This window comes from Aythya fuligula, chromosome 2 (genome assembly GCF_009819795.1).
Source record: "Aythya fuligula isolate bAytFul2 chromosome 2, bAytFul2.pri, whole genome shotgun sequence".
Lineage (NCBI taxonomy): Eukaryota > Metazoa > Chordata > Aves > Anseriformes > Anatidae > Aythya > Aythya fuligula.
Window position 1 is genome coordinate 132,304,444 of NC_045560.1, and position 25,532 is coordinate 132,329,975.

The 25,532-nt window shown below is 36.2% G+C and overlaps 1 protein-coding gene across 1 annotated transcript in view; it reads right to left on the reverse strand.

The window, feature by feature from the left end:
* CNGB3 (cyclic nucleotide gated channel subunit beta 3) overlaps window positions 1–25,532 on the reverse strand; it is a 32,160-nt gene that overhangs the window by 2,767 nt on the left and 3,861 nt on the right. The window contains exons 5-13 of the mRNA XM_032181143.1: window positions 23,860–23,906; window positions 21,964–22,050; window positions 20,068–20,132; window positions 17,371–17,493; window positions 9,864–10,005; window positions 7,905–8,064; window positions 7,366–7,463; window positions 6,247–6,330; window positions 3,936–4,054 (exon numbers count right to left, since the gene is read on the reverse strand). Of these exons, the coding sequence (XP_032037034.1) occupies window positions 3,936–4,054; window positions 6,247–6,330; window positions 7,366–7,463; window positions 7,905–8,064; window positions 9,864–10,005; window positions 17,371–17,493; window positions 20,068–20,132; window positions 21,964–22,050; window positions 23,860–23,906 (925 nt within the window). The remainder of the gene's footprint in view (window positions 1–3,935; window positions 4,055–6,246; window positions 6,331–7,365; window positions 7,464–7,904; window positions 8,065–9,863; window positions 10,006–17,370; window positions 17,494–20,067; window positions 20,133–21,963; window positions 22,051–23,859; window positions 23,907–25,532) is intronic.

A 25,532-nucleotide genomic window follows, 5' to 3' on the forward strand; every position in this document is an offset into this window, starting at 1 on the left:
CAAGTTTGGATGTTGGATGTTGAAAAGGATTAGGAAGGTCTTTCAGGCTGACAGTTACAGATGTGTCTGCCTGAAAAAGGCGGCTATTTTGTTTTGAAAGTAAGGTGTTACAAAATTAAAATAATTCATTTCTCAGATTAAAAGAATTCATTTCTCAGCTGTGGTGATAAGCAAGGGAAGCTGCATTTTGCTCTCAATACTAAAATTGCTTTATCAATATTTGAGGAGATTCACCCTAGAAATTTGTCCCTTAAATGTTTCCCTGTGAGTTACTATTTATGAAGAATAATAATATCTAAATTTAAAGGTCATTATTAAAGGCTAATTGGGACCCTATCAAGGGTGAACTAATACTTTATCCTCGATATTAATTGGGATATATTAATAGTTTCTAAGTATAGAGGATATGTATGTAGCATTTATAAATACTAGATTATGCAGAGGTCTTGTGATTCTTTATTTGTAACTGTGTGTACAAGGCTATTTTTACATACATATTCACAGTTTTTCTTTGATTCAAGATAACAATCAATATATGAAGTCAAGCTGAAAATGCAGTATATTGTCTTTTTAAACAATTCTGTACTATTTTGTAGGAAAAAAAGTATTTGCACAATAAGAAAAGCAGCTGAAGAAAATTGCAAACAGCTTTTGAGTTCTGATGAATTGCATCTCAACAAGTCATTGAACAATCATTTTCAGGCTTTCCTAACAACAACCTCATTTTATTGAGGCAGACTAGGACTAAAGAGATCGGCTTTTTCATTATGGTGATGATGTGAGGTGAATTTTACAGGGGAGGCTCAAACAGAATCATCTTTGACTAAAGGCAGCATTATGGGCTTCATGACTCAACCTTTTGTGGCTAGTGTGCTAAGAGTTATTTGATAGGGTAAATCTTTAAAGATAACTGGCATTTGCCTTACAATGGCTCTTGATGCTATAATATCTATAATAATAAAGAAAATTGCATTTTTACCTTGCATTTTTTACTGCAGTTAGCCTGAAATGCTTTTATACTTGTATGAGATAACTTCTGAATTCTTATGATAGCAAATTTAATTTAGAGTTATGAAGTTGTCAAAGTGATGACTCAGCTTATCTACTCCTCTTTTATAGCTGATCTCAATAGCAAGCTGCCATTCATTGAAATGAGCAAATTGATCCAGGGAATGGTGTGCATATCACCATTGCAGGGTGATGGCTCCTCAGCCTGCATATGGAAAGAACTGGTAAGTTAGGAAAGGGTCTGGATCTGGCTTCTGAGAAGAATGTCAAACACCAAATGGCAGAGCTCACTGAAAAGCAGCAGCTGCTGCTGGGCCAAAGCAGAAAATTTAAACTTTCACAAAGCTAAATATTCTTTTTAGCTTTGACTTTTATTTTAAAAATTTAAGTTACAAAAACCACTGAAACGCTAAAGATGAGACCAAACATTTAGAGCTCTTCCTGTCAAAAATGCTTTAGTTTTTCCAGAATTACCATTTTCTGATAGGAAATTGTTCTAGTGAAATAACATTAAATGAATGAATGAGGACATCTGGCTTAAAGTGTAAACTTGTCTGGGCTAATGAAGTGTTGTGTTATAGTTTCCCTGTCTTGAATTTCTCTCTCTCAATTGCCTGTACAGACAGGCTCTCATTAAGTCAGCAAGGCAAAAAAAAAATGTTTGCCTCTGTTTCTGAGATTATTTTGTTTCCCCAAACTGATATTATCTATACAGGAAAGTAGTAATGAGGGTAAGATGTTAATTGGAAGGTAGCTCCTATTACTTAATCTGTTTCTGTAACAATTTTGGAGGATGGAATTGGCAAAGGACTGGCTTGAACATTAGTCTTGCATTGGATTGACCTCCTAGTATAATTCAGGATTTTTTTTTTTTTTTTTTTTGAAATGAATGAACATTCTTTGTTTTCTTCAACTCCTTTGACCAAGGAGGCTTTATAAGCACGCTTTATATGCATTTTGAACAGTAAGGTTAAATTGCAAGTATCTTATGAAGCTGACACAATTCTCTAAACAAATCTTGATCCAAACATCAGAAGGAAAGCCGTGACGGTCCAATACCATGTGCTAAACAAGTATTCCCCTCAGCATTCATAGTGTGGTTGTGCTAAATGAAGCAATACCTCATCTATTAAATACTTTTTTTTTCTTCCGTTTTCTTTGGCTATACAATACTCAGAAGACCTTGACAAAACTTACAAAGAGGGGTGCTCTACAAACTCATTATTTTCTAACACATCACCGCAAGGAAATGGATAAATCTCTGGTGATATACTTAGTGCTTCATGTCTTTGCTTTCCAATTTTGGAGATGTCTGCCAGTTCCTATATATTTTCTCCTTGAGTTTATCCACTGCCTGTCATTTATATGCAAAGTAGCTGTGTCTGTACCGGTGTGCTGTCTCCACCAACGCAGTAGGTCAATAATGAATAAAACAAGACCAGGAGTGTAGGGTTAGCGCATTGCTGAGGGTTTTGCTGGCAATTACATGAAAAGTAAAATATATCAGGAAATGCATCTTTAAAGGCAGCTGTGTAGTTCTCATATGGAAATGAGTACTCACTTTTATTAGATCAAAACGTTGAAAATCCTTTCCTTGTTTTCAAACCAATGACTAACATTTTTCAGTTTAAAAAAAAAAAAAGTCCTTGCTCCAACTGCAAAACTAATAAATAATTGAAAAACTAGGTGAGAGTTACATATCTGGGCTGCTGCAGCTTTTTTCCTTTATCTTTTCAGTATCTAGCCCTTCCTGAAAATCAGTGTGTTCTCGGTCTTTCCAGCAGTTTATTTTGAGGCTTTGTTTTGGTATTGTATTGCCACACAGAGAAATACCTTTAAAATAACCTTCATGTGAAGAGCTGATACAATCTCACTTTCCCACTCAATGAGAAACGCCTGTATCTGCGGGATATATCAGGTGTTTTTCAGGTGCAGGTCTCAGCCAGTCCTCTACACCCATCACTGAATAAATGGGAATGTTTCCACTGCCACAAAGGGAGACGCAGTAGAAGATAAATGTAAACCTAGCATAGAGCTAATTGCCACTTCTCAAAAGACAGATTGAAGCTACCAGCAAGAGGATTAACAATAACAGGAAGGCAGCTGGAAGAAATCAAGAATCCAGTTTATCACATGCAGGAGCACATGCATTTTATTACTTTTCTTCAAGCCAACCTCAGCAGGGGATGCAATGCCTAAAATCTAGCACTTGGTTGGTTAATTGGTGAACAAGACACATAAGAGTTAATGGATTGCAACTCTCCACATAGCAGCTATGTGGAGAATATAAAAAACATTTGTAGCCATCTGAGAAAAATTTTCTTTTATGGCGAAACTTAGACCCCAAAACCTGATCTGTCAGCCTTTTTCTCTTATGCATGCTCTTAAACAAATATGTTTTAAAATGCAGATGATGACTTTTGGCAACTTAATCCCTACTTTAGCGCCTCAAGAACCACTCTGGTTTGCGATTTCAGATTTTTTATCTCCTTTGTTGGAAATTATCATTTTTACTATCTGCTCTGTAAGTACACTTAGTCGCACTATACAGACAATAAAATACATTTAGTCCTGCCCTATTGCAGACCTTGCAACAGGAAGATGCATTAAATCTTTTAAATGCTGAAGGAGAAGTCCATCTGTAAATCCCTATGAACATTTCCCAAAACACTGATTATACATTATTTGTTGTTTAGAAGGCTCAGATCTTGCCAGATTAGTCTCCAAGTTTTCATTTACTTAGTTTTTCCTTCACTTACCTATATCTCTATGCTCACTGTCTTCTTGGCTGATCTTACCCAACTTTCCAGCCTCCCAATGCTTACAAGAGAAGTTAAATTAATTATTTAACCAGTTAATTATTTATTATAAAACATTGATTATTTGACCAGTTCTAAAGGAAGTGTTAAAAATAGCGATGGACCTACCTGATCTCCCCAAATACAGCTCCTGCTCTTAGTGTAACCAGGACTTTTGTACCATCAGGACCTCCAAGGACTTGAACTTCACCTTGTTTGATGATGTACATCTCTCTGCCAATCTCTCCCTGGACACAGAAACATATAACAATCTAATTTTTTAACATAGAATAATCTGAAAAACTTCCATTTAAATAAATTTCATTGTTCTTATACACTGTTTTGCCATTATTATAGAGAAACTAATTTTTGTCCCACTTTTTCTAGCACTGAACACACGTGCAAGGACTGACTTTGGCAGATCTAATTGTGATGTGAGTTAATATTTGAGTAGAATTAAGACTATCCAGGCCAGCTTGAAAAATGAAGACTAGATAATAAACAAGATTATATCAGTCATTTCCATCAACTATCCAGGTAGAAACTAAAGTAATTCAGCAGAACATTCAATAGCAGAAGTGTGAAAACCCCTGTGCTTCATGGTTTAAAAAGTTTTAGTTTTCACTCCATTAATTCTAATCTTCACTTATCTAATTTACAAAGAAAATAAGAATAAAAAATCACTCAAAACTTGGTCTACTTTTATGTAATCGCTGGATAGCTTGAGATTATTAGTTCACTTATTTATCCTCCACAAGATCTCATGAGATTAAAAGGCATGATATCAGTATATAGGATGAAAAGCAGGCAAACTGGAATAATAGAAGGGACTTCACAAACATGATAATAACTGTCCTCACAACATCTCAGTAATGGGAAAATAAATATTTTTCCATTTGTGCTGTTGGACTAACTGAAGAAAAACAACCATTTCATTTTAAAAGCAAAAATGCAGCAGCAACAAAGCTAGGATTCAAAATGTAGGGTTTGTACTTCCTTTCCCTTAATCTGGTTTTCAAAACCTGCATGCTGGAGCCTCTTTGGTAAGGTATGATGAGGCACACCCAGGTAGGAGGTACTCCCAGTTCTCAGGTTCCAACAGGGTTTTATTCCTTGCTAAAAAATACAGTGTTAGTGGGACTACCATGGTTGTTGGCCACATTGTAGATTTATATAAATGAGTGTCCTCTGTGCTCTAAATCTGGCTGGAATAAAATGATACTCCCATTTTTTGTAACCCATCCTTGTTTAGAACTGTTTTTATCTGACTGCAGGATCAAGACCTAGAACCTGTTACTGTCATTACTGTCATACCTGCTGTGGTAGAGTCCCAGCCACATTCCAAGATCCTCTAATGCTGTGCATTGTGCAAGCAAATAACTCTCCCACCCTGCCTAGCAATCAGTAATTCTGGGATTGGTCTTTCAAGGGACACACCTGATCCTTCAGTGCATTCACAAATGTTTAACTTCCTGCATTGTGGAACTGGTGGAACTAACTCAGCATTCAGAAAGAGGTTCACAGCATAGAATCATGGAATCACCGAATGGTTTGGGTTGGAAGGGACCTGAAAGATCATCTAATTCAACTCCCCTGCACGGGCAGGGACACCTCCCACACCTTCCACCTTCCTCAGCTCCTTGAGGGAGCAGGACCTTTGTGACCAGAACTAGACCAGAGCGGCTAAAGCTAAGTTAAGGAGTTCTGATGGTCTGTGCTGTGAAGTGTGGGTTATTTAAAAGAACACTAACAGCACTGCTACTTTACCCCCATGCTTTAATTACATCCAGTAGAGCCTATGAGTATGGTAACAAACCTTTGAAAATAGACTTGTGCTGCTGTTAAGACCAAGTTTGAGCTAAAACGCAAAGAGAAGACACTTCATAGCTAAGGGACAGTGTGTCAGCATTGAGCTTAAGTCTGGAGATGGTTCCAGGCTCAGAGTGAAGGCAAAGCAAGATCAGATCCTGCTGTAAGGAGCAATATGGGTTATTTAAATTCCTGAGTAATTCTACTTCAGTATTTCTGAATACACAAATGAAACATATGCAAAGCATCATGGATTGAGATCTGTAGGGTAAGTTTGTATGTATATGTGTATAAAAAATTAAGCTTGCTCCATTTTAAATATTCAAACTTCATGATGTGTACCTAGACAAGCCATATTTACATTAAATACTTTCCCATACTATTATAATTTTGTTGGCTAATATAAGTAATAAAACCCATATTGTCTTGTTCTGTGTTGAAACATGAGAGCAAATTTGTTGTTATTACATAGAATACCTTAATTATTTTTACGCTATCTAATTCACTCAGGATTAATTTTATTTAAAGAATACTATTGACCTATGTCTGAACTCTTTTTCTTTTTTCTTTTTTCTTTTTTTTTCTAAAATATGTATTATATTTATTGTTTGAAAGAGACAGAAATGCTCACCTTTTTGCAGACAAAGTCACCAGGTAAATACACAATGGATTTCAACCTTAGCAGCATGTCATATATCATCTGAGTATCACAGCCCTGTTAAAATTAAGTAGAATTGTTCTGTATTGATTTAGTAACACAAGTGATTATTAGTGCTTACACTGGGCAGCAAGTTAATACAAGAGTGATCCAGGGGTTCATAAGTGGAATGAAAAATGAAAACATAGTAAGGGACAGCTTTTAAAAGAGAGAAATTATTGAAGGAAATGTCATTTCAGATACTTATAATATTCTCTTTGGGTTGAGCAATTTTTTAATATTTTTTTTTTTAACGGAGTGAGCTTCTGTACATCTACAACATTCAGTGCTTTTTTCCTGTGTTTTATATGTCTTTTAGGTGATTTTTATACTGACCCAGGGGAAAAAAAGCAGGTCAAATTCTTTTTATGAATCTATGAATTCCAAGTCTTCAGCAAATGTTGCAGAAACATTGGAACTATGTAATGTTTAAACACAGACACCCTGATTTCTTGCAACTGTCCTAAAAAATGGTTAAGCTCAATGTATTTCACGACTACTTCTAAAAATGCAATGTCTCCCCATTTTTGATGTAAAATGTCCAATCTTAAATACCACATTTAAATAATCTCTCTTGAAACCTACCATGATAATGATAAGAAAGCTCCTTTGAACAAAAAGCTACTAAAAATAACATTCACTACATCAAAGCTGTGTTCCCAGAACAAATAGTAACCGTGATCTCTCAGGCAGTGCTAGGCCGTAGACAGCAAGGTGATCTGTACTAAAAATTACATTCTTCTAAATTTGGCTCTAGAGATTAGTTATACTCTAGAATCTGACAGTCTGACCATCAGCTTTAATATGTCGGTATAACAGGACTGTTTCTTAATCTCATTCACTTTTTTTTTTTTTTAATCTCTGATTTAACACAAAAAAGGCAGGTACTTGTCTTTGTCCTGACTTGTCCCCACTGACTTAGATATTTCTTAGACTTATTTTGCCTTGAATATTAACAAATACGTTCTTAAGTGTGGCAAGATGCACAAAAAAAAGGTTTCTGTCTCACAAATACCACACATCATTGCTGCATTCTTCTGTAAAGGTACTTGCTTTGAATAAGTCAACTTTATTGACAATTGCAAAGTTCACATCAATTGCAATGGCTAATTGCATTTTGGTTGGCATCTGCTCCAGTAATTCTGATTCATCTGTAACAGAAATTAAAAAAAAAAAAAAGAAAAAAAAAAAAAAAGAAAAAAAAAGAAAACCTGATTAGTTGGAAACTATAAAGGAATAATGAAAGAAAGTCTATAAAAATGAGCATTGCATAGAAAAACAACTTAGTGGAGTAATTCTAGCATTTATTAGTTCAAATGAGGAAGATGCTAATATGCTAACCAGAAGAAATTGTCTTTTAAGTTGCATATCTTGTCTAAAGATATAACCAGAACTTTACATAAATTAATAGAAATTGTGAAGCGTTGTATTGCTTTGGGGTTTTTTGCTTTTCTAACGGAAATGGAATACTCTCCTCTTGCTCTCTCCTATGAAATTCAGAAAAGAAGAAATGTGCATTTCACCTTATAGCTATATCTGTACAGAACATTCTCTTTTTGAGCTTCTGTGTAACTGGAATTGGAAAGCCTTACCCAGCATTCCCTGAGAGTCCCATGTGTATTCATACCAGGTTCGAACACGATTTTGAACCACTTTTGGAATGGAGTAAGTGTTCATATAGGAGACAGTGTTGTCCATACAGGATCGGTAGTAGTTCTGTCCTGCTGTAGCTGCTCCGATTACATCTCTCATCTGCAAACATCAGTTGATATTACTACACATTTCAGCAAAAATAGTCATGATTTGAGTATCTTGTCAATGACATTAATAAAAAAAAAAAAGGATAAAACTTTTGTTTACAAAATTGCTGATTAATTATGCATTCGACTCCATGTTTTGAATAGTTCCTTCATCTGCTTTTTCAGAAACATTAAAGATAAAACTTAACTGTGTAAGAAACAGTCTATATTTTTTATTTTTAAAGGAATCATTTGTGTTTTTCAGCTTGCTCTTCTGTCTTTTATTTCTGTAGTTGCATGAAAAATACAGATAATGCTTTTGTAAACATCTATAATAAAGCTACTGTGCATTTGCTGTGCTATGCAAGTCAGAAATGAAGCAAACCAGGCTAAATTTCTGTAATAACATCAGCTGGCACCAATAGAGCTAAGATCCTGACACTGTTTAAATTGAAGCTAGATCAGTCCTAAAAATCCACTTTGGGCTGAAAGTTGACCTTGAAGACTTTAGTGCAGGAACATCATTTAAAATTTCAACACAAATGTAATTTGTTTTTAGTAGAACAGCTTCACACTGCAGTGGCCAAGGATTAGTATGCTACTGAGGTAAATTCTATTTCTTATTACAGAAAGGCAATTGATTGGAGGAATAACAATTTTTAGGCAGCTATGCTAAATTGGGAATAACTCAGTAAGTTTAAAATATTTTTGTAAACAGGAATTATAACAATATGTAATGAAGCTGCTCGTGTATTAATAAGTTTTGATTCCACAATTGACTACTCTAGTTCCAAAAGATAATCTCAGATCTATTTGGGGAAGAGAGCTTTTATATGAATAATCAGTTTTTGGTAATTTTTGGTTTTATTTTTGGTAATACTTGTTTGTGGATGAATTTGAAATTTGATAGGAAAGAATGTTCTATGATAATTGGGTATCTCACACTTCTAAATTGTGAGAGGCGTATATATTTTTTTAACTTTGGCTGAACTTTTTTTCACATTCTGAACTCATAAAGAAAAAATCACCAATATCTTTATTTTTTTCATATTAATTCTCCCAGTAACAGACATGTACAAATCAAAAGCCCTGGAATCACTTCTAAAGGAATCCAATGCAAGACACAGCCTGACATAAGAATCATTCTATTTTTCTGTAGGCAAGGTATTTTAAAACCTGTGGACCTAAAGCCCAAATTTAATAGTTAACAAGCTACAAGCTGGAAATAGTCCATGCTGGGTTCCATTTGTTTGGAAGTATAACTGATTTGCTTTGCTGTAGGCTTTTTTTTTTTTTTTCCTCTTGCCATATGAAAATCAAGAGAAATAGAAAATAGTCAATTTTCAAATCAACAAATATTTTGTAACTTATGGAAGATATCTCAATTCTGGTTTGACAGAAAGCTTGCGATTTGTATTCTCAGTAATATTAAGTATGATTTATTTGATAATTTGTACATATTAATATAATTATACTTGCAATTGTAACTTTCATATCAGATTTAACAGTAGAGTGTGAATGTTAAGGAACTGCCTCCTTGGCTGTGATGAAGAAAAAGGGAATTGTACATAGATTTAAGAATAATCTGTGTCATGCACAGACTTGGCTTTAAATCAACTTGTGTGTGAAAGGCTTACAAAACCAGGAACTGATTAAATGCATGCAGCAGTCAGAAGAGTGGATGACAGTGAAAAAGAGGGACATCCATGTTATAGGTAAACTTTTTCCTGGAACTAAACAGAATAAAATTGAATATATCATTGCTACATTACAGTACATTGAATATACGTAGTTACTGATTTCTTGATGTACCTGACCAATTAAGCTGGAGAAGACAAAGACACCCAAGAAAAAATTCAGCAGTTGAAAAACTATCTCAAACAGGGTTTGTGGTTCTGGAAGGCCACCGATGGTGATTAATGTACGAACTGCCCAGTAGTAACACCTCAGGTACCTGTGGATACAGACAGAATTTTTGCTATTGACTGGAGCTACTTATGTCATTGACTACACTTTTTATCACCTTAACAAACACTTTCTTGCCTTCACTACTTTCCCCCATGCCTGGGAAGAGCTGTCCATGCGAACACCCTTCAGGCTTTTCTCAGAACTCTCCTGGTCTGGAGGGCGAATATAGCAGTTAGCAATAGTCAGTCACTAAGACTATTGCAACATATGGCTTACATTGCCTCCTTCCCTGTATCCATTTGCTGTCTCTCTCTTCCCATGTTTAAGTGTGAGCTCTTTGGCCAAAGGCTTTTTTTTCTATTTGTACAGTCCTTTTTGTACAGCCCTGTGCATGACTGAATCCATTCCATTCAATCACTGTATTTCCACTAGTTGATAACACGAGTTTATAAAAACAACAAGGGACCTGTACAGAATTCTTTTTTATTTTGTGAGGATAGCCATACTAACTCTATACTTATGTATGTAAAGTGCCTTGGCATCTCTAATATTCTTTTTAAAATTTCATTCGAAAACCATTAGTAATGCAGCGTACCCCATTAAGTGCAGCTGCAATTAATTAGTTCTAATCATTGCCATGAATGTGCTATTGTTTCTTTCTTTTCTGAGCTAACAAATAAATGGTCCAGGAATATTTCTAAAGGACACCTAATCATTAGAATTTGACTTTATAAGTCTCTATACAATCAGATTTCAGCTTCTCTAATAATTAGAAGTAAGTTTTCCTTAATTGTACAGTGAGATTTCCTATCAACAATGTCCATAGCTTCTAAAGCAATGAGGATTCATTCTATTTCTTGAATTTTATTGAGTTTGAAATAAAACAAAATTTAAAAAAGCAACAAAACCCCCAGCAACAAAACCGGAAGAAATGCTTTTGGAGATGTTTCTTTGAAATAGACAGTCTAGCATATATCTTCTCATGCCTGCACTGAATTTGAGGCCAACCTGATTGGCCTGCAAACTTCAGGAGTACATTTTAGTTTGGTGGCCCCCACTTTAAATTAAATCTCTTTTTTTTTTTTTTTTATTATTAAGATATGAACTCCACTCCTATTAATAAATGGTTTGTGTAACAATACTATGAGAAGGTCAGTTTTGTTCAAATATAAGAAAGTGAACTGACAATATCAACCACTTCCAGTGAAGAATGTTCCATTTTAAATAACTTGACAGTGTTTCCAAATCTTTTCACCTAAAATGTCAGGATTTCCCATGCAATCAATTTTTGGTTTTCACTACAAAGTCACATTTCTCTTGCTTTCAAATTAATGAAACGCAGTAGCGATGATCACTTTTACCCTGGTTTTCTGGTTTTAAACAGCCAGAACTGCCAGTTTTCATTCAGAGTCCTTAAATCAAAAATTAATTGCATATGTGTCATCCTGTCATTTTTCCTTGTTAGGGATGCAAAATGAACAGTTGGATTACACCAATACAATATTTTCACTCAGGTTCAAAAAAAACCCACCATCACCTATTCACACTTGCAGCAAAGTATGCATAAGTGGCAGCTTTCACTCAAGAGTTCTGTAGCTCAAAGAAAAAGCAAGAACAAGCCTCACATACCTGTTGGAGGAATTGCAGATTTAAACATAAAGTGATGTCTCTAGCTTGTCTAAGAAGATTTGTCATACGAAGCATATTGATATTGTATTCATTTGTTATGTGTGAATGCTGTAGAGCTTGAAACATGTAGAATTCATGACTATGAAAATGTAAAGAAATTAGCAGTACTTCTGTGCTTAATTACTGTAGCAAATGAAACAAATTAACAAACTCCCTCACTCCCAATGACCTCAGTTGCCAAGACTGTTAAATCCACCATGATATAATCTCCATTCTGGGAGAGAATCTGTGAAGCATGAAAGCAATTCCTGAAAGGACTTTAGGGATCCTTAACATGTTTCTTTGAAGAATACATACACTCCTGAGGTGTTTGTTTGTTTGTTTGTTTGTTTGTTTTCAGAACTGCCCATCCCTTTCTGAAGATGTAGTTAATACAGTGTTGTTGGTTTTTTTTTTTTTTTCTTTTTTTTTTTTTTTTTAATTTTACTTCAGAGGAAATTTTCTACAGATAAAGTCACAATGATATTCACTGTCTCTTAGGCACAGATTTTATATTTTCTCTTTTTACTTTACTTTATTAGTTTTGTTTTAATCTGACATAAACGTTACAGTGTTGAAATATAAGGGAATGTTTTTCCTAAGAAATGAGATTGTAAATTTTGTTTATGGAAAGCCAGAAAAAAACAGACTACAGTTTCAATGGCATTAGCAGCTCTGCTTCCTACTAGCTAGAGTGTCTGGAAAACATCAGTGCTTACCATATGGCTTACTAGCCTGCTATAAAATTACTGTTGGAGCAAACAACATGAGACGAGAAAGAGATTTTCACTCTGCAGAGCATAGACTGTAAGTGTATCCTTCAGGCAATCAGACTACTAGATTTTTCCCTGAAATAAGTCCTATGTATGAAAACATTCAGAAACAAACAAACAAACAAACAAACAAAAACATATAAGACACCTTGTAATGTTATGACAATAAAAATATATTTTTATAAAAGTCCACTTCAGAATATGCTGAAGTTCCTACATGGTTTTGGTTAATACAATTAAATCAAATCTTTGTGCATATGGCTGTCAGATTTTAAGGCGGTATTCACACAGCCCAGTGAAGCTGTATTTCAGGGCTGTCACATTTTTAATCTCTGATTACAACCAGCACAGGTTTGAAGTGGAATAAAGAAGAGGCTTTTATAAACAGGCATTCTAATGATGTCCTCCTTGGTACCTTTCCTTCTTGAATGACTTATTCATCAAATGACTGTGGGTGTGATGTGCTCAGAGAGTAAGGTGTAAATGACAATGATTTATATCAAAAATAAGGCTACAAGTAGCAAGTCTCAAAGCATTAGGTCTGACATATGTATGGGTTGGGCTGCTGCGTTCACATGGCAAGGTTTTGGTAGTGGGGGTCTGCAGGGGTGGGCTCTGTGAGCAGAGGTCAGCAGCTGCCCCATGTCAGATCAGAGCCAGCTCCAGCCAGCTCCTGGACCTGCTGCTGGCCAGAGCTGAGCCACTAAGCAATGTTGTTTGCACCTATGTGAGAGCAGATTTAAGAAGGGGGGGGAAAAAATGTGCTGCACAACAGCAGCTGGGAGAGCACGAAATAAGAACCAGCCCTGCAGACCCCAAGAAGTGCAGAAGGAGGGCAGAAGGTGCTCCAGGCACGGAGCAGAAGTTCCCCTGTGGCCTGTGGAGAGGCCCCTGGTGGAGCAGGCTGTCCCCCTGCAGCCCACATGGAGCAGATCCCACATGGCTGCAGCCCATGGAGGACCCCTGGTGGAGCAGGTGGATGTGGCCTGGAGGAGGCTGCCGCCCATGGAGAGCCCCCACAGGAGCAGGCCCTGGGCCGGAGCTGCAGCCCGTGGAGAGGAGCCCACGCAGGAGCACGGGGTCTGTGGGGAGCTGCTGCCTGTGGTACAGACCCCGTGCTGGAGCAGTTTGCTCTGGGGGGATGGACCCCATGGTACGGAGCCATGTGGGAGCAGTTCTTGAAGAGCTGCTGCCTGTGGGAACACCATGCAGGATCAGTTCAGGAAGGCTGGCGTCCATGGGAGGGACCCTACATCGAGCAGGGGGAGAGAGTAAGGAAGAGGAACAGGAGGTAATAAATAACATTATGCTGTCTGTTTTTCCCATGATGATAACTGGTGAGTGATCTCCCTGTCCTTATCTCATCCCTCCCTTGTGCCCTTTCCATTGTATTTTCTCCCCATTTCCCTTTGAGAAGGAGGAGCATGAGAGTGGCTGTGGAGTTCAGCTGCCCATCATGGTGAGACCACCACAGCTGTGTATTCAGTTTGTTTGGAGGCACAAAACTGCCTCTGTAGCAAGCTCTGTGGGTGTGACACATCAGACCTATTTGGAAGTACAGCATATAGGTGATATGCACATATGCAACATCTTTAAAGATATGCCATTCTTACTGCATATTGGTCGTTGTAAACCAATGAAATTGAATTGTTCTAGACACATACAGTGATCATTTTCTGGGATTTCCAAATATCCACTACGTCTGTACCCAGAGCAGGAAGGCAGCAAGCCATAGAGAAAATTCATTAGGATACAAATGGATGTTTTGATAGTAAATATGCTAGAGAATTTTTCAGCCTACCTGTAGACGGCTTGCAAACAGCAGGAAAGATATACCATGAGATAAGTGGAACAATTTTTTTGCCCAACTTTATTGTTGAACTGGGGGGCTGCATGAGAATTTTAGCTCCTTAGGCTTACTTTCCCTTATAGGCAGTGAGGTGGATACTTCCAGGGGACGATTCAAAACCATGACACTAGGTTCCTGCCTTTAATCACTTTCTAGAGGATTTGTCCATTTTCTCAAGGAATTAAACCAACCTCTTACTTACGTAGTTAAACTAGACTGAAAATAAACACATATGGTTCAAATTGTTCACTTAGCTAGAATTAAGAGACCTTCTCAATATCCTGCTGCTCTGGTCACATAAGCTCTGCGCTATGGTTTTGCATCTGTGATGCTACCCTCCTGCATTAGGAGGGACTGAAGTCTATCTACATAATTATGGGAAGTTCATCAAGAGCAGTTTTAATGCTGGGAACACCTTGGGTGGATAATTTGGGTGTGTTGCAGTGTGGGTAAACCTGACTGCCCTTTGTAGCTCGGGTTGAAGGCTTTCATTGTAGGCTGCCATGCAAAATATCTCTCTTTTTTTTTTTTTTTTTTTATTTGGACTGGAGCTAACATTTTGGAGTCTGGACACAGACTGGAAAAGAATACATCTAGCAGAAGTTTGGAAGAATTGCTGCTTTGATAATTTTACTTGTGGTTTTAATGCTGTGCTACAGCTGTTATAAATTGGACCTCACTAGTTTGTATTCTTGCTCAGGAATACGTATAATCAAACCGATGAGGGAAACTCTCGTCTGTGTGTTCTTTTTAGCCTGGGAAAGGGAAAAACATGATCCTAAAGTGTTGACATTTTTAAGAACTTGGTTTGGACATCACTAGCAATATTTTATGGACACAGCAGGGATTCTACATAAAACCTTAATGCCACTAAATCAATGCCAGTTCACTTGCTTTGAGTCAGTGTAATCGGAGACTGCTACAGTTTTGTTTCATATGTCAAAATGCTGTCTGACTTTTTTTAATTAGTTAAGAAGCCATGTTTGTTTTATCTTCTTTCTGAACACATTCCCATTCTAGATGAGAACAATGGAATATTTTACTTCAAATATCTGCCCCTCTGACTGCTGTGTGAAAGGAAATTATTGCTCTACCATAATATATGCTTCAGTTCTGGTCACTTATTCTGATATATTTTTCTCAGATTGGAAAACAGGAACAACCAAGAACAAAGAAAAATATATACCTTGAAGTGTATTTTCTGACATGTTTAATTTCAAACTGCATCTCCAATAATAACTGTTGTTCATACTATGACTCTCTGTCAAAAATTTCCAAATATTTGACAAATAGGTATGTCTTGCCTTAGTCTTTGATTTGATGACTATCCTATACAAAAGCCATTTACTGTTAGAAGGATAACAGGTTATACTTTGTGAGATGCAGCTCAACTTGGGATACATCTTGAGTTTCCATGTACCTGGGATCTTATATAGTATAAATTAGGTAGAAGCAAAAGAATAATTGCATACTAATGTCAGATGAGGTAGATTAACGGATTAAAGAAGCATACATGAATATATTCTTATGCGTGTTTTATTTCAACATCTCAGTGTAATGACTTAAGTTATCAGTTTATTATTACTATTAATAATAAATTCTGCCATAAATCCCATTTGATACTAGTGTGACATCGTTTTCAAAATGTTTTTGCTTCTTCACAGAAAAGGTACCACAAAACATTAAAAAACATGACCATTGCCTCTGGGCACAACTGTATTGTCTGTGGTCAAGCCAGAAAATAATTTCTACCAATTTTTTGCATAAATGCAAAGTAAAATAATTTTGAATTTTGCCTGTGAAAAACAGGAAGGCTTTTCAATATATATATATATTTTTTTTCCTGCTCTTTATTCTCAGAGCCTTCAGGTGCTTAGTCTTAGTTAACTTGTTTTTTAATTACAAGACAAGTATTCCCAAGAATAACATTAACTGAAATTGCTATAAAAGAAATTCATTATGCATTTTTCTTGACAGATTTCTAGAATACTTGATCCTGTGAATAAATACCTGTGTACAATTTTCTTACATAAGTGGTCCCACTGAGCTCCATGAGCCTGCTTGCATGTCTGGGTATAATATTCCAGCTGCGTATTTTAGTGGTGTGTGAAAACTTCAGCCATGTTATTTTATTTTATTTTTTTGAGAGAGAACCTTAGCTATTAAAAATCAATGCTACTTTATACGAAGTGTGTTTTACTCTAAAGGTTATTTTCTTACCCTTCAAAACAGTGTTTTCACATCAAACTTCTGAAGTCTGACAAAATTACAAAAAAGAAGAGCACATCTCCAAACTATTAAAAGAGAAGCGTGAAAAGTTGTTTAAAGGGTGTTTTATGTTAGCAGCAGTATATTATACGCAGTTTTGCAAATAACACAATTAATGAACAAATTATGCTTCTGGGCTTTAACTATTTTGTGGTCTTTGAAAAAATGTAAATTCTTTCATACATCTGATCATACTAGATATGTTTTTATATAACTACACCCAGAATACTGCTTTTCTGTTGCTTCCTCTCCCTCATCTTAATGATGGCATCTAGACTTTTTCTGTCATAAGGAGTTTGTGAGAAGTGTGCCAATATCCACTCCTTCCTATTGGGGACACCCCTTGGCACCTGGTTAAGCAAGTCCTTTTCCAAAGATCAGAGAAAGTCAGTAGATTTTTTTTAGACCAATCACAACGGTGCTAAGTGGGAATAAAATGTTGCATTTTAATGACAGTGCTGTGTGGCAGAAAAAGATTGGTGCCTCTGATTCCTTTGAGGTATTGTTCTGTCATCCTTCTAACAGTTCCCATGTGCATAAGTAATCAGTGAGTTTAATTTATGATCTTTGTTGCTTTCTAAATGTTTAATTAAGTTAGTGCTTAGTACTGACTCATACGCCTATAAAAGCTAAAAGTACTAAAACAATTATTCACTGCACCTGCCTCCCCAAATATGTGCTAGTAATGAAAGCTGCTAATCAACAGTCATGGTTCTAAAAATTAGCTATCCAAGCTAACAGCTATGCACTTGTAAAGTAAGGGCATAACCTGCAAACAAAGTCATGGGAAAGGGAGAGGGATGAAGGGAGGAGCAAAATCAATGAAAACTAATTGTGAGAGAAAAGGACTTACATGTTTCCTTGGCCATCGTACACCCATCTAGTGCTGCCAAGTCCTTCATAGTCTGAAGCCCAATAATACAAGCATGCATTAATGTGCAAGATAAACAGCAAGTATCCAGTTGTTCGAATGACCCTATAAAAGTCAACAGATTCCAAATTGCAGATGACTAAATTCCTGTTAAAAATGTATAGTTTTCCCTCCTTTTAATATGGCACCCTTTGCTTTTTGTGTCAATAATGTATATACTAAGCATACACTAAATAGCTCCCACCTGTATTGACTCTGTGAAAAAAAACAGCTGGCCAAAAAAGCTTGTCTCTGATGTTTGTCCAAGGTCAAATAAATATCTTTCCTTGAGTATTTGACACAGGAGTATTTTTTAAATCATGATGTCCTGAGAACTTCATAATCCACCTCTTTTACTGGCTATGAATATATACAGAAATGCGAAGCTATATTAATGAGGCTAGAGGGTACAAAATTATGTGTTTGTCAAATGCCGTTCAAGATAGGCTCTGAACCAGTGAACTAAAGCCAAGGAACGTCTGAGGTCAGAAATGAAATGCTTTGCAAGAGCTTTGCTAGGAAGCCTACAGTAGATCTGCTAAATAGTGTGATTTAGTGGCTACAGCAGGAGTTATATCATTCCTAATCCTGGTTCTTATGCTTATGGCCAGTTCTTCAAAGAACACTCGTGATGAACTACTTACGAACTGAGCGGCTTCCTGTTTAATACAGTAATGATCTCATTGTATATTCTCTGTTCAGTGCATGGGGATCAAAAGGAAGATCTCCTGGATTTAGCTCTCTGTTCAAACATTCATGTATCCAAAGGATAAATAAGGAGGAAAGTATAGGACTTGCCTAAACACAGAGAGGCTGTTCCATAATGGCTACATCTGCTACAGCCAGAATGCAATGCATTTCACAGTGCATCGTAACTGAGAGGGTGATTATATTTTGATGGTGGTTATAATTTAATGAGGTCTAATTAACTTGGATCTATAAATTAAGCTAATGGGAGATAATGTTTCTGTGGTTGCTTCTGTATTAAGTTCTCCTTCACTTGTTCTTCAGGTGCCGTTGCATGACCTCTTTGCAACTCCATGCCACTGAGCCATCCCCCTACTTGCACTGTTTAGGATTCTGGCAACCGAATATGACTTCTCCGTTGAAATGTTGGTGCACTTCCAGGACAGCTCTGTTTAGAGTTGTGAGATGTTGAGAACAGCAGATAGCTGATGTGAGACAGTACTATTGCAAAACTGACCATGCTGGGACTTGGGTACTTGTTTGAATCCATGCAGGTGGACTCTTGAGACCAGAGTAAAGGTTCTGGAAGCACTTGCTACAATATATGTTGGCATAAATATATAGGCATGCACCTAGATATAGGCATGCGCCTTTTTATGGCATCTGCCATAATGGCGCAGTAACTTTTTCTAGCTCTATTCCTACAAACGCAAACTGGTGAATTTGAGAAATGAATCCATCCAGGCCCACTGTGAAACTGAAAAGCAGTTTCTTCACCTTGTGGAAATTTAGAGAAGCCTGATTTTGTACCAACAAGACTTAAAAAAGCATAACAAAGAAAGAAAACTCCTCAGTAAGTGAAAGGAGAGGATAACATATAAATAAGCTTTTAGAAGGACAGCATCTCATAAATACTTTAGTAGAACTTTGAGATTTCTAAGGTTTTTTATTTCACAGGTATCTGAAAACATGAAACATCATGTTTCAACCTCCTTTTTGAATTTCTAAATCATATAAAATATCTCATTTGCAATGTACGAATACAAAGACTCCCATTTAAGTGCAATACTCTCTGAAATAAGTTGGTAATCGTATTTTAATAAGATGGTATTTATGATGCAGCTGTATACAGGAAAAAGATTTTGCCCCCGGACTGGGACAGGGAAAGAAATCTGTTGGTGTAAGAACTGAACAGGATAAATTAAGGCTGTTGACAATGTTTGTCAGTAAATGGCAATAATGGTAATAGAGTAGATAGGCTGATCAGGTCCTAGCTGCAGCAGTGACTGCTGATTGACCTATGAAATTTGCCATACCCATGTCCACGGGCTGCCTGAGTTGGAACCAAAATTCTTTTGGTGAATACAGAAGGTGAGAACACAGTGCAGTAGATATCAATTATAATCACTATTTGAGAGCCGTACTGAGTTCATTCTCATTCCAAGTTTAGTCAATGTGGTGGAGGATCAAGTTTCTGTATATGCCAGGTTCATGGTGAGAGCATGTTTGAAGAAAAATGTTGATATAGGCTCAAGCTCGTAACTTTTATAAAGTACAAATAAACAGCTACTGAGGATTTGGCACTGCTAAGAACCTAAAGAAGCTGTTCTTTAGCTCTTTCACTGAAGAAACTTCTTTCTGATTGTTCTGATCAGTTAAATTTTGACAGAAGCCTCAGTGTGGTGAATATTTTGCATGAAAGTAGCCTTTGCACACAAGCAGACCAGCTGAACTGAACAGGACTTCGTAGATGAATAAAGCTTTACATTTATTATTTTAATGATTACAATAAAGACAAAGATATTTAAAAAGATCTTAATTTGAACAGTTAAAATCTACCATACTGTGCCGACAAATATATACTGTCCAGTGCTTCACTGACAACTTACGACATTGAATGAAAGGCATTCTGTGCCAAGCTGTGCATTCTACAAGGATTTAATAAGGACATACCTATAGATGTATGCTTTGTCCAGAATAGCTTCCAAACGATCATTAAACTCAAAGAATGTGTTATGCTGAATGGAAAATAAGTGAAGTCATCCAATCATTATCTTTCACCACACATTTTTCTAGTAATACTGTTATTAGTTCACAAACACATTTTGAAAATAATGGATTTTTCAGCAGTCTGAGTTTCCTTAAACATTTATCTAAAGGTGAACTGCAAAGATAAAAATTGAGTAAAACATTGTTTTGGGTGTTGAGTGTCCATTAATCTGATTACAGAGATGACCTTGCTGTTTAGGTCACACTGATGTAGATAATTGATTTCTACTTTTTCTTTTTCTGAAATTCCAGTAACTATTCAGTAAGTGCTCATATGTATCAACAACCACATATACGATTACATAGTAATGATTGCTGCTGTATCAAATTCCTCCTGTTAATAATTTCTAGTTCACCTTTAGCCCTAAACCAAATCATGGTTTGTTCAGCCCAGAGCAGAGCAGGCTGAGGGGAGGCCTCATGGCGGCCTGCAGCTCCCTCACGAGGGGAGCGGAGGGGCAGGCGCTGAGCTCTGCTCTCTGGGGACAGCGACAGGACCCGAGGGAACAGCATGGAGCTGGGACAGGGGAGGGTCAGGCTGGGGGTTAGGGAAAGGGTCTGCACCCAGAGGGTGGTCGGGCACTGGGACAGGCTCCCCAGGGAAGTGGTCAGGGCACTGAACCTGCCAGAGTTCAAGAAGCATTTGGACACTCTAAGACACATGATCTGATTTTTGGGTGATTCTCTGTGGACCCAGGAGTTGGACTTGATGATCTTTTTGGCCCCTTCCAACTTGAGATATTCTATGATTCTATGATAATATTCCCACATACATTTTTGTTGTTGTTCAGTACACATCTGTTTGACTAATACCAGGTACAGTTTAACTTTTTATTCTTTCATACTGTTTTGGTTCTGATTTATGGAAGTATGAAGTTTGTTGAAGACTGAAATGAAGAGCACCCTCATTTAATTCTTAGAGTTCTTGTTGCTTCTTCCAACTTTAAATGAAAGCCATTTCTTTGTCAACATGCTGCTCCATATTAAGTGCAGTTTCATAAATGGTTTGTAAGTTGAAAAGACATTCACGTTGTTATACGTGACTATCATTAATTGTTTTGGTTGTGCAGACACAGTATTTTGATGGTGATTCACACAGAGGTAGTTTTACAAAAGAAGAGAGAGAAGAATAATATGGCTCTGAGGTAGCATTTAACCATTAAACTGGTCAAAGGAATACTACAGAGCCTACCATTTAGCACAGAGAGTTCAGAGAGAGACTGTGCTCATGTGTAGAGAACATATTGAGGCCTGTTAGGTATTGTGAAATAAAGGCAGAGGGATATTGTCTAACCACATATCAGCCCCTCCACTGCGTGTCTTTGGACTCAACAAAAGTGGGTTCATGCTTGTTAAATGTGCTGTGTACAGCTTATGTTGTCATTAAAATTTCCACCTTTGCTTAATAAGCACCTGACATTACCAACAGCAGGAGAAAATACATTGTCATTAATTAGTGATCTTAAATGAATATTTCTGATGTTTGAAAACTAAACAGTTTATTTAAGATTAATCTAATTTAAATAATGGAAACAAACCTTTCTTAATCCCAAAACAGCTTTTTTATTATAAGAAAGCTACAAGAAAAATAAGAGAATAATGGCTTCAGTTGGCTAGATAATATTTATTTATTTATTTATTTATTGCTGTTTATATACTGATGTAGCTTAGATTCAGAAGATTCCATAAGATACTTTTCATTTTCTAAGCTCCATATTCCTAAGTATTATAAACATATTTTCACTGGGATTTAGAAGCATTTATGTGTGGTTAGCCATCTATTACTAACACAGATCTTACCTTTAGCATTCTATTTGCTCTAAATGCTGGGTTAAATCCAAAGAAGATATATAAAACTTCAAATGGCAATACTGATATCACATCAAGCTGTTGAAGAGCAGAGAGAGAGATTTCAAAATAATCATAATGCATTTACTTGCTGTCAAAAACCTACTTAGATTGAATTATGATTGAGTATAAAATTTGAACAGTCAGCATGCAATGCCCATAACTTCCAAAGTACTAGCAGGCAAGATTATCTCTGAAAACACCAACAGCTTTGCTTTGCCCTACTTTTAAGTCCCTTGTGTCTGATATTTTCTTCTGTTTCATAGGGATTATTAACAGTATCTCAGATATTTGACTATTAATACATTCTGTTATTTCAATTACGATTCTGACAAGATTTAAATGGTAGGCATGTGGCTGGTAAATGGGGGTGCAAAAAGCACTTCATAGGCACTTCTACAGCTTTTAAGGTCAGGCTGCCTAAAGCAATCTGGGGGATCACAGTGAATTAGACTCCTTGATTGCAACTGGCAAAATTCATGTGTTTCATACAAAAGATTCATCATAGAATCATAGGAACTTAAAAATATATATGTATAGATGTTGGTTATTGTTATATTTGGATGCTTCTACTTCCCATATCAACAATTGTATGATAACTTATCTGCTTACTCTATTCTTTCCACTAACAGTGTGCAAAGAAGGAATGCTGTGGGAAACTTGGCTTTGCCTAAAGATTTGTGTCTTGAGTTGCTTTCCTCTGTTACTGATAACATTTGGGAATACGAGAGAAATATGGAACTGTGGGCTTCATCTCACTGTAATCAGAAATGTCTCTGCCCTGAGAGATGCAACTCACATTGGCAGCAACACTGCCCTTTAATTCCATGCAAGGAAGATACAGTTAATACCAGAACTCTGTGAAAAAAAAAGGAAACCAAGCCAAAAGCTTGATTGAGGACAAACAGCCTTCTATGGCTTCTCTCCCTCTCTCAGACACATGTCTAAGAGGAGGCAAAGATTAGTCAGAAGTGCTTTAATACCAGTAACTGTTAATTGGTACTTAATCATTTGACTAATTCCCAGTTTATGTCTACATCTTGCATGTAGTGAGAACACTCAGCTTCCATTGGTTTCCGTAGAAATCAAGAGCACTAAACATATTTCAAGAGTGAACCTAAAATAAAACTGTACATATCCATTTAATTCATTTGAGTTTAGTTTGACTCCCTTCTGCTAATTTTGCTGTAAAGTGTTTATTTGGGCTTTATATCCTGAAAGCACTTTTGGATAGCTTACCTTCAGGCATATAGATAGTGCAATCTACCAATCACTGAGACAAATTTTAGCTCTGAAACAAGACAGGTGCAAAAGTATATACAGAAGAGAGAGCAAAAAATGTATTTTCAGAGATGCAGGCTCAGTGTCACAGAACTGCATGTGTATCAGGAATTCAACAGACTACCTTCCCTCTGCTGGTAAATCCAATATTTTGGGAAAAAAAAAAAAAAAAAAACAAACCAAAGAACAAAAAACACAATTATTCTAAAAAAATTCTAAACTTTTTCTTTTGATTTTAGAAAGCACTATGGGCATCAAAAACGTTGCTTCAAGTTTTTATTTGCTTATGTGAGCAATGGCATATTCACTAACATTAGGTACTTCACAGAGTTCACTGAATAGAGTTATCATCTGGTTAAAACTTTTAATTGTGTCTAATGAACCCCTGGCAAACTATGCTGTTGTCTTTCAGTTTGTATGGGGATGACCTTGCACAAATTCATCCAAAATCAGAATTTTATTATTTTTTTTTTCAATTATTATTATTTAGTATTATTTAGAATTGCATTTATAATTATTATGTTTTAGAAGCTACAGTATGACACTAGTAATACAGGACCTACTTACCCGAAACTTCATAGAGCTGTGGTAGAATTTCTTCATTTCCACTTTGTCTGACTACAGTGAGGATGAAAGGAGAAAAAGGGATAGTCAAGAACAGCATGCAAAGAATGAGCTCTGCTATTCTACAGTAGTAATACTCTTCTGATAATAAGGATGATACCATTTATATTAACAGTGGTTTAAAAGTATGAATGGTGAAGTATCTGGAGGAAGAAGTAGTATTTTTATTAGACCAATTTACCTTAGACCATATTTTATTAGACCTGCTTGAAAAAATCAGGTCCAGGGTTTATCTGTTTTTTTATCCAAGTCTGGCTATTGATCTAACAAAATATGCTATATTTTCACACAAACCTTCCCTCTCGAGGTCTTGGTACTGGCTGATCCTTGACCTAACACCCTTCAATTTGGGGGCCAAATGCTCCTTTTGACTTTAATGGTTCCAACAGAATGTTTCTGGTGGTGCTGTACAAAACTAACTCATTGAAAGCTGGCATTAACTTGCTAACATTATTAGCATTATAATAATCAACGCTGCATTCATTAGTAATGATTAGCTATTTATTTTTAAATTGCTCTCCATAGGAACTGATGCTAGAACCTTAATAAGAAAGGCTAATCACAAGTATCTAAAGAAATGCATCTATTATTATACTTACTGAATTTATAGCAGGAACACTTTAAAAATAGCCTTAAAATCTTAAGGACTTTCACTATTATCATTTTAAGCATTAAACTCAGTGCAAGAGATCAGGTGGTAGATGATTTCTTCACCCACTAAAATCTTTGAATTGTACAAACAGTTTCAAGGGAAATAAAAGGTAAGCTTCCTACATTAAATTTTTAACCTTGTTCATAAAACTTGAGTTTTCTAGGATTTCAGCAAGATTACCGTTTTTTTTTTTTTTTTTTTTTTTTTTTTGACTGGCTAGGCATAGAAAAATACATTACACTGCACTGCATTTAATATCTATCCAAACTATATTTACACAGTTCTATCTGAGATTCCTCTGTAAAGGTATTAGTAATATCTTGGATGTGTAAAATTCTACATAAAAGCACTGAACTAAAGCTAGTTCCAAATTACATTTGAGGATATATAATTTTGAATTTTCAGTCTGTTGGGCAAAATAATGTCACGCTGAAGTTATCTAAACTCTTTTATTTATTTATTTATTTATTTTCACATTAGGTTTTCTTCTCTAAGAACTTAAAGAGTCAAAAGCAGGGAAGATTTTAAAGAAAAGGGCATGTTCTATATGTCCTTTTCATATGTTAAGGGCAAGTCTTTACCTTTTTACAGGCACTTGCTTACAGTTTTATTTTATGCTATTCTCTAAAAATATAACATAAAACAGAAGCAAAAAGCAAAATTGTATATATATGCACATTATGTGTATATATATATACACACACACTATATATATATATATCACAGAATCACAGACTCATCTAGGTTGGAAGAAACCTCAAGATCATCGAGTCCAACCTCTGACCTAACGCTAACAAGTCCTCCACTAAACCATATTGCTAAGTTCAACATCTAAATGTCTTTTAAAGACCTCCAGGGATGGTGACGCCACTGCTTCCCTGGGCAGCGCATTCCAATGCCTCACAACCCTCTCAGTAAAGAAGTTCTTCCTAATATCCAACCTAAAACACCCCTGGTGCAACTT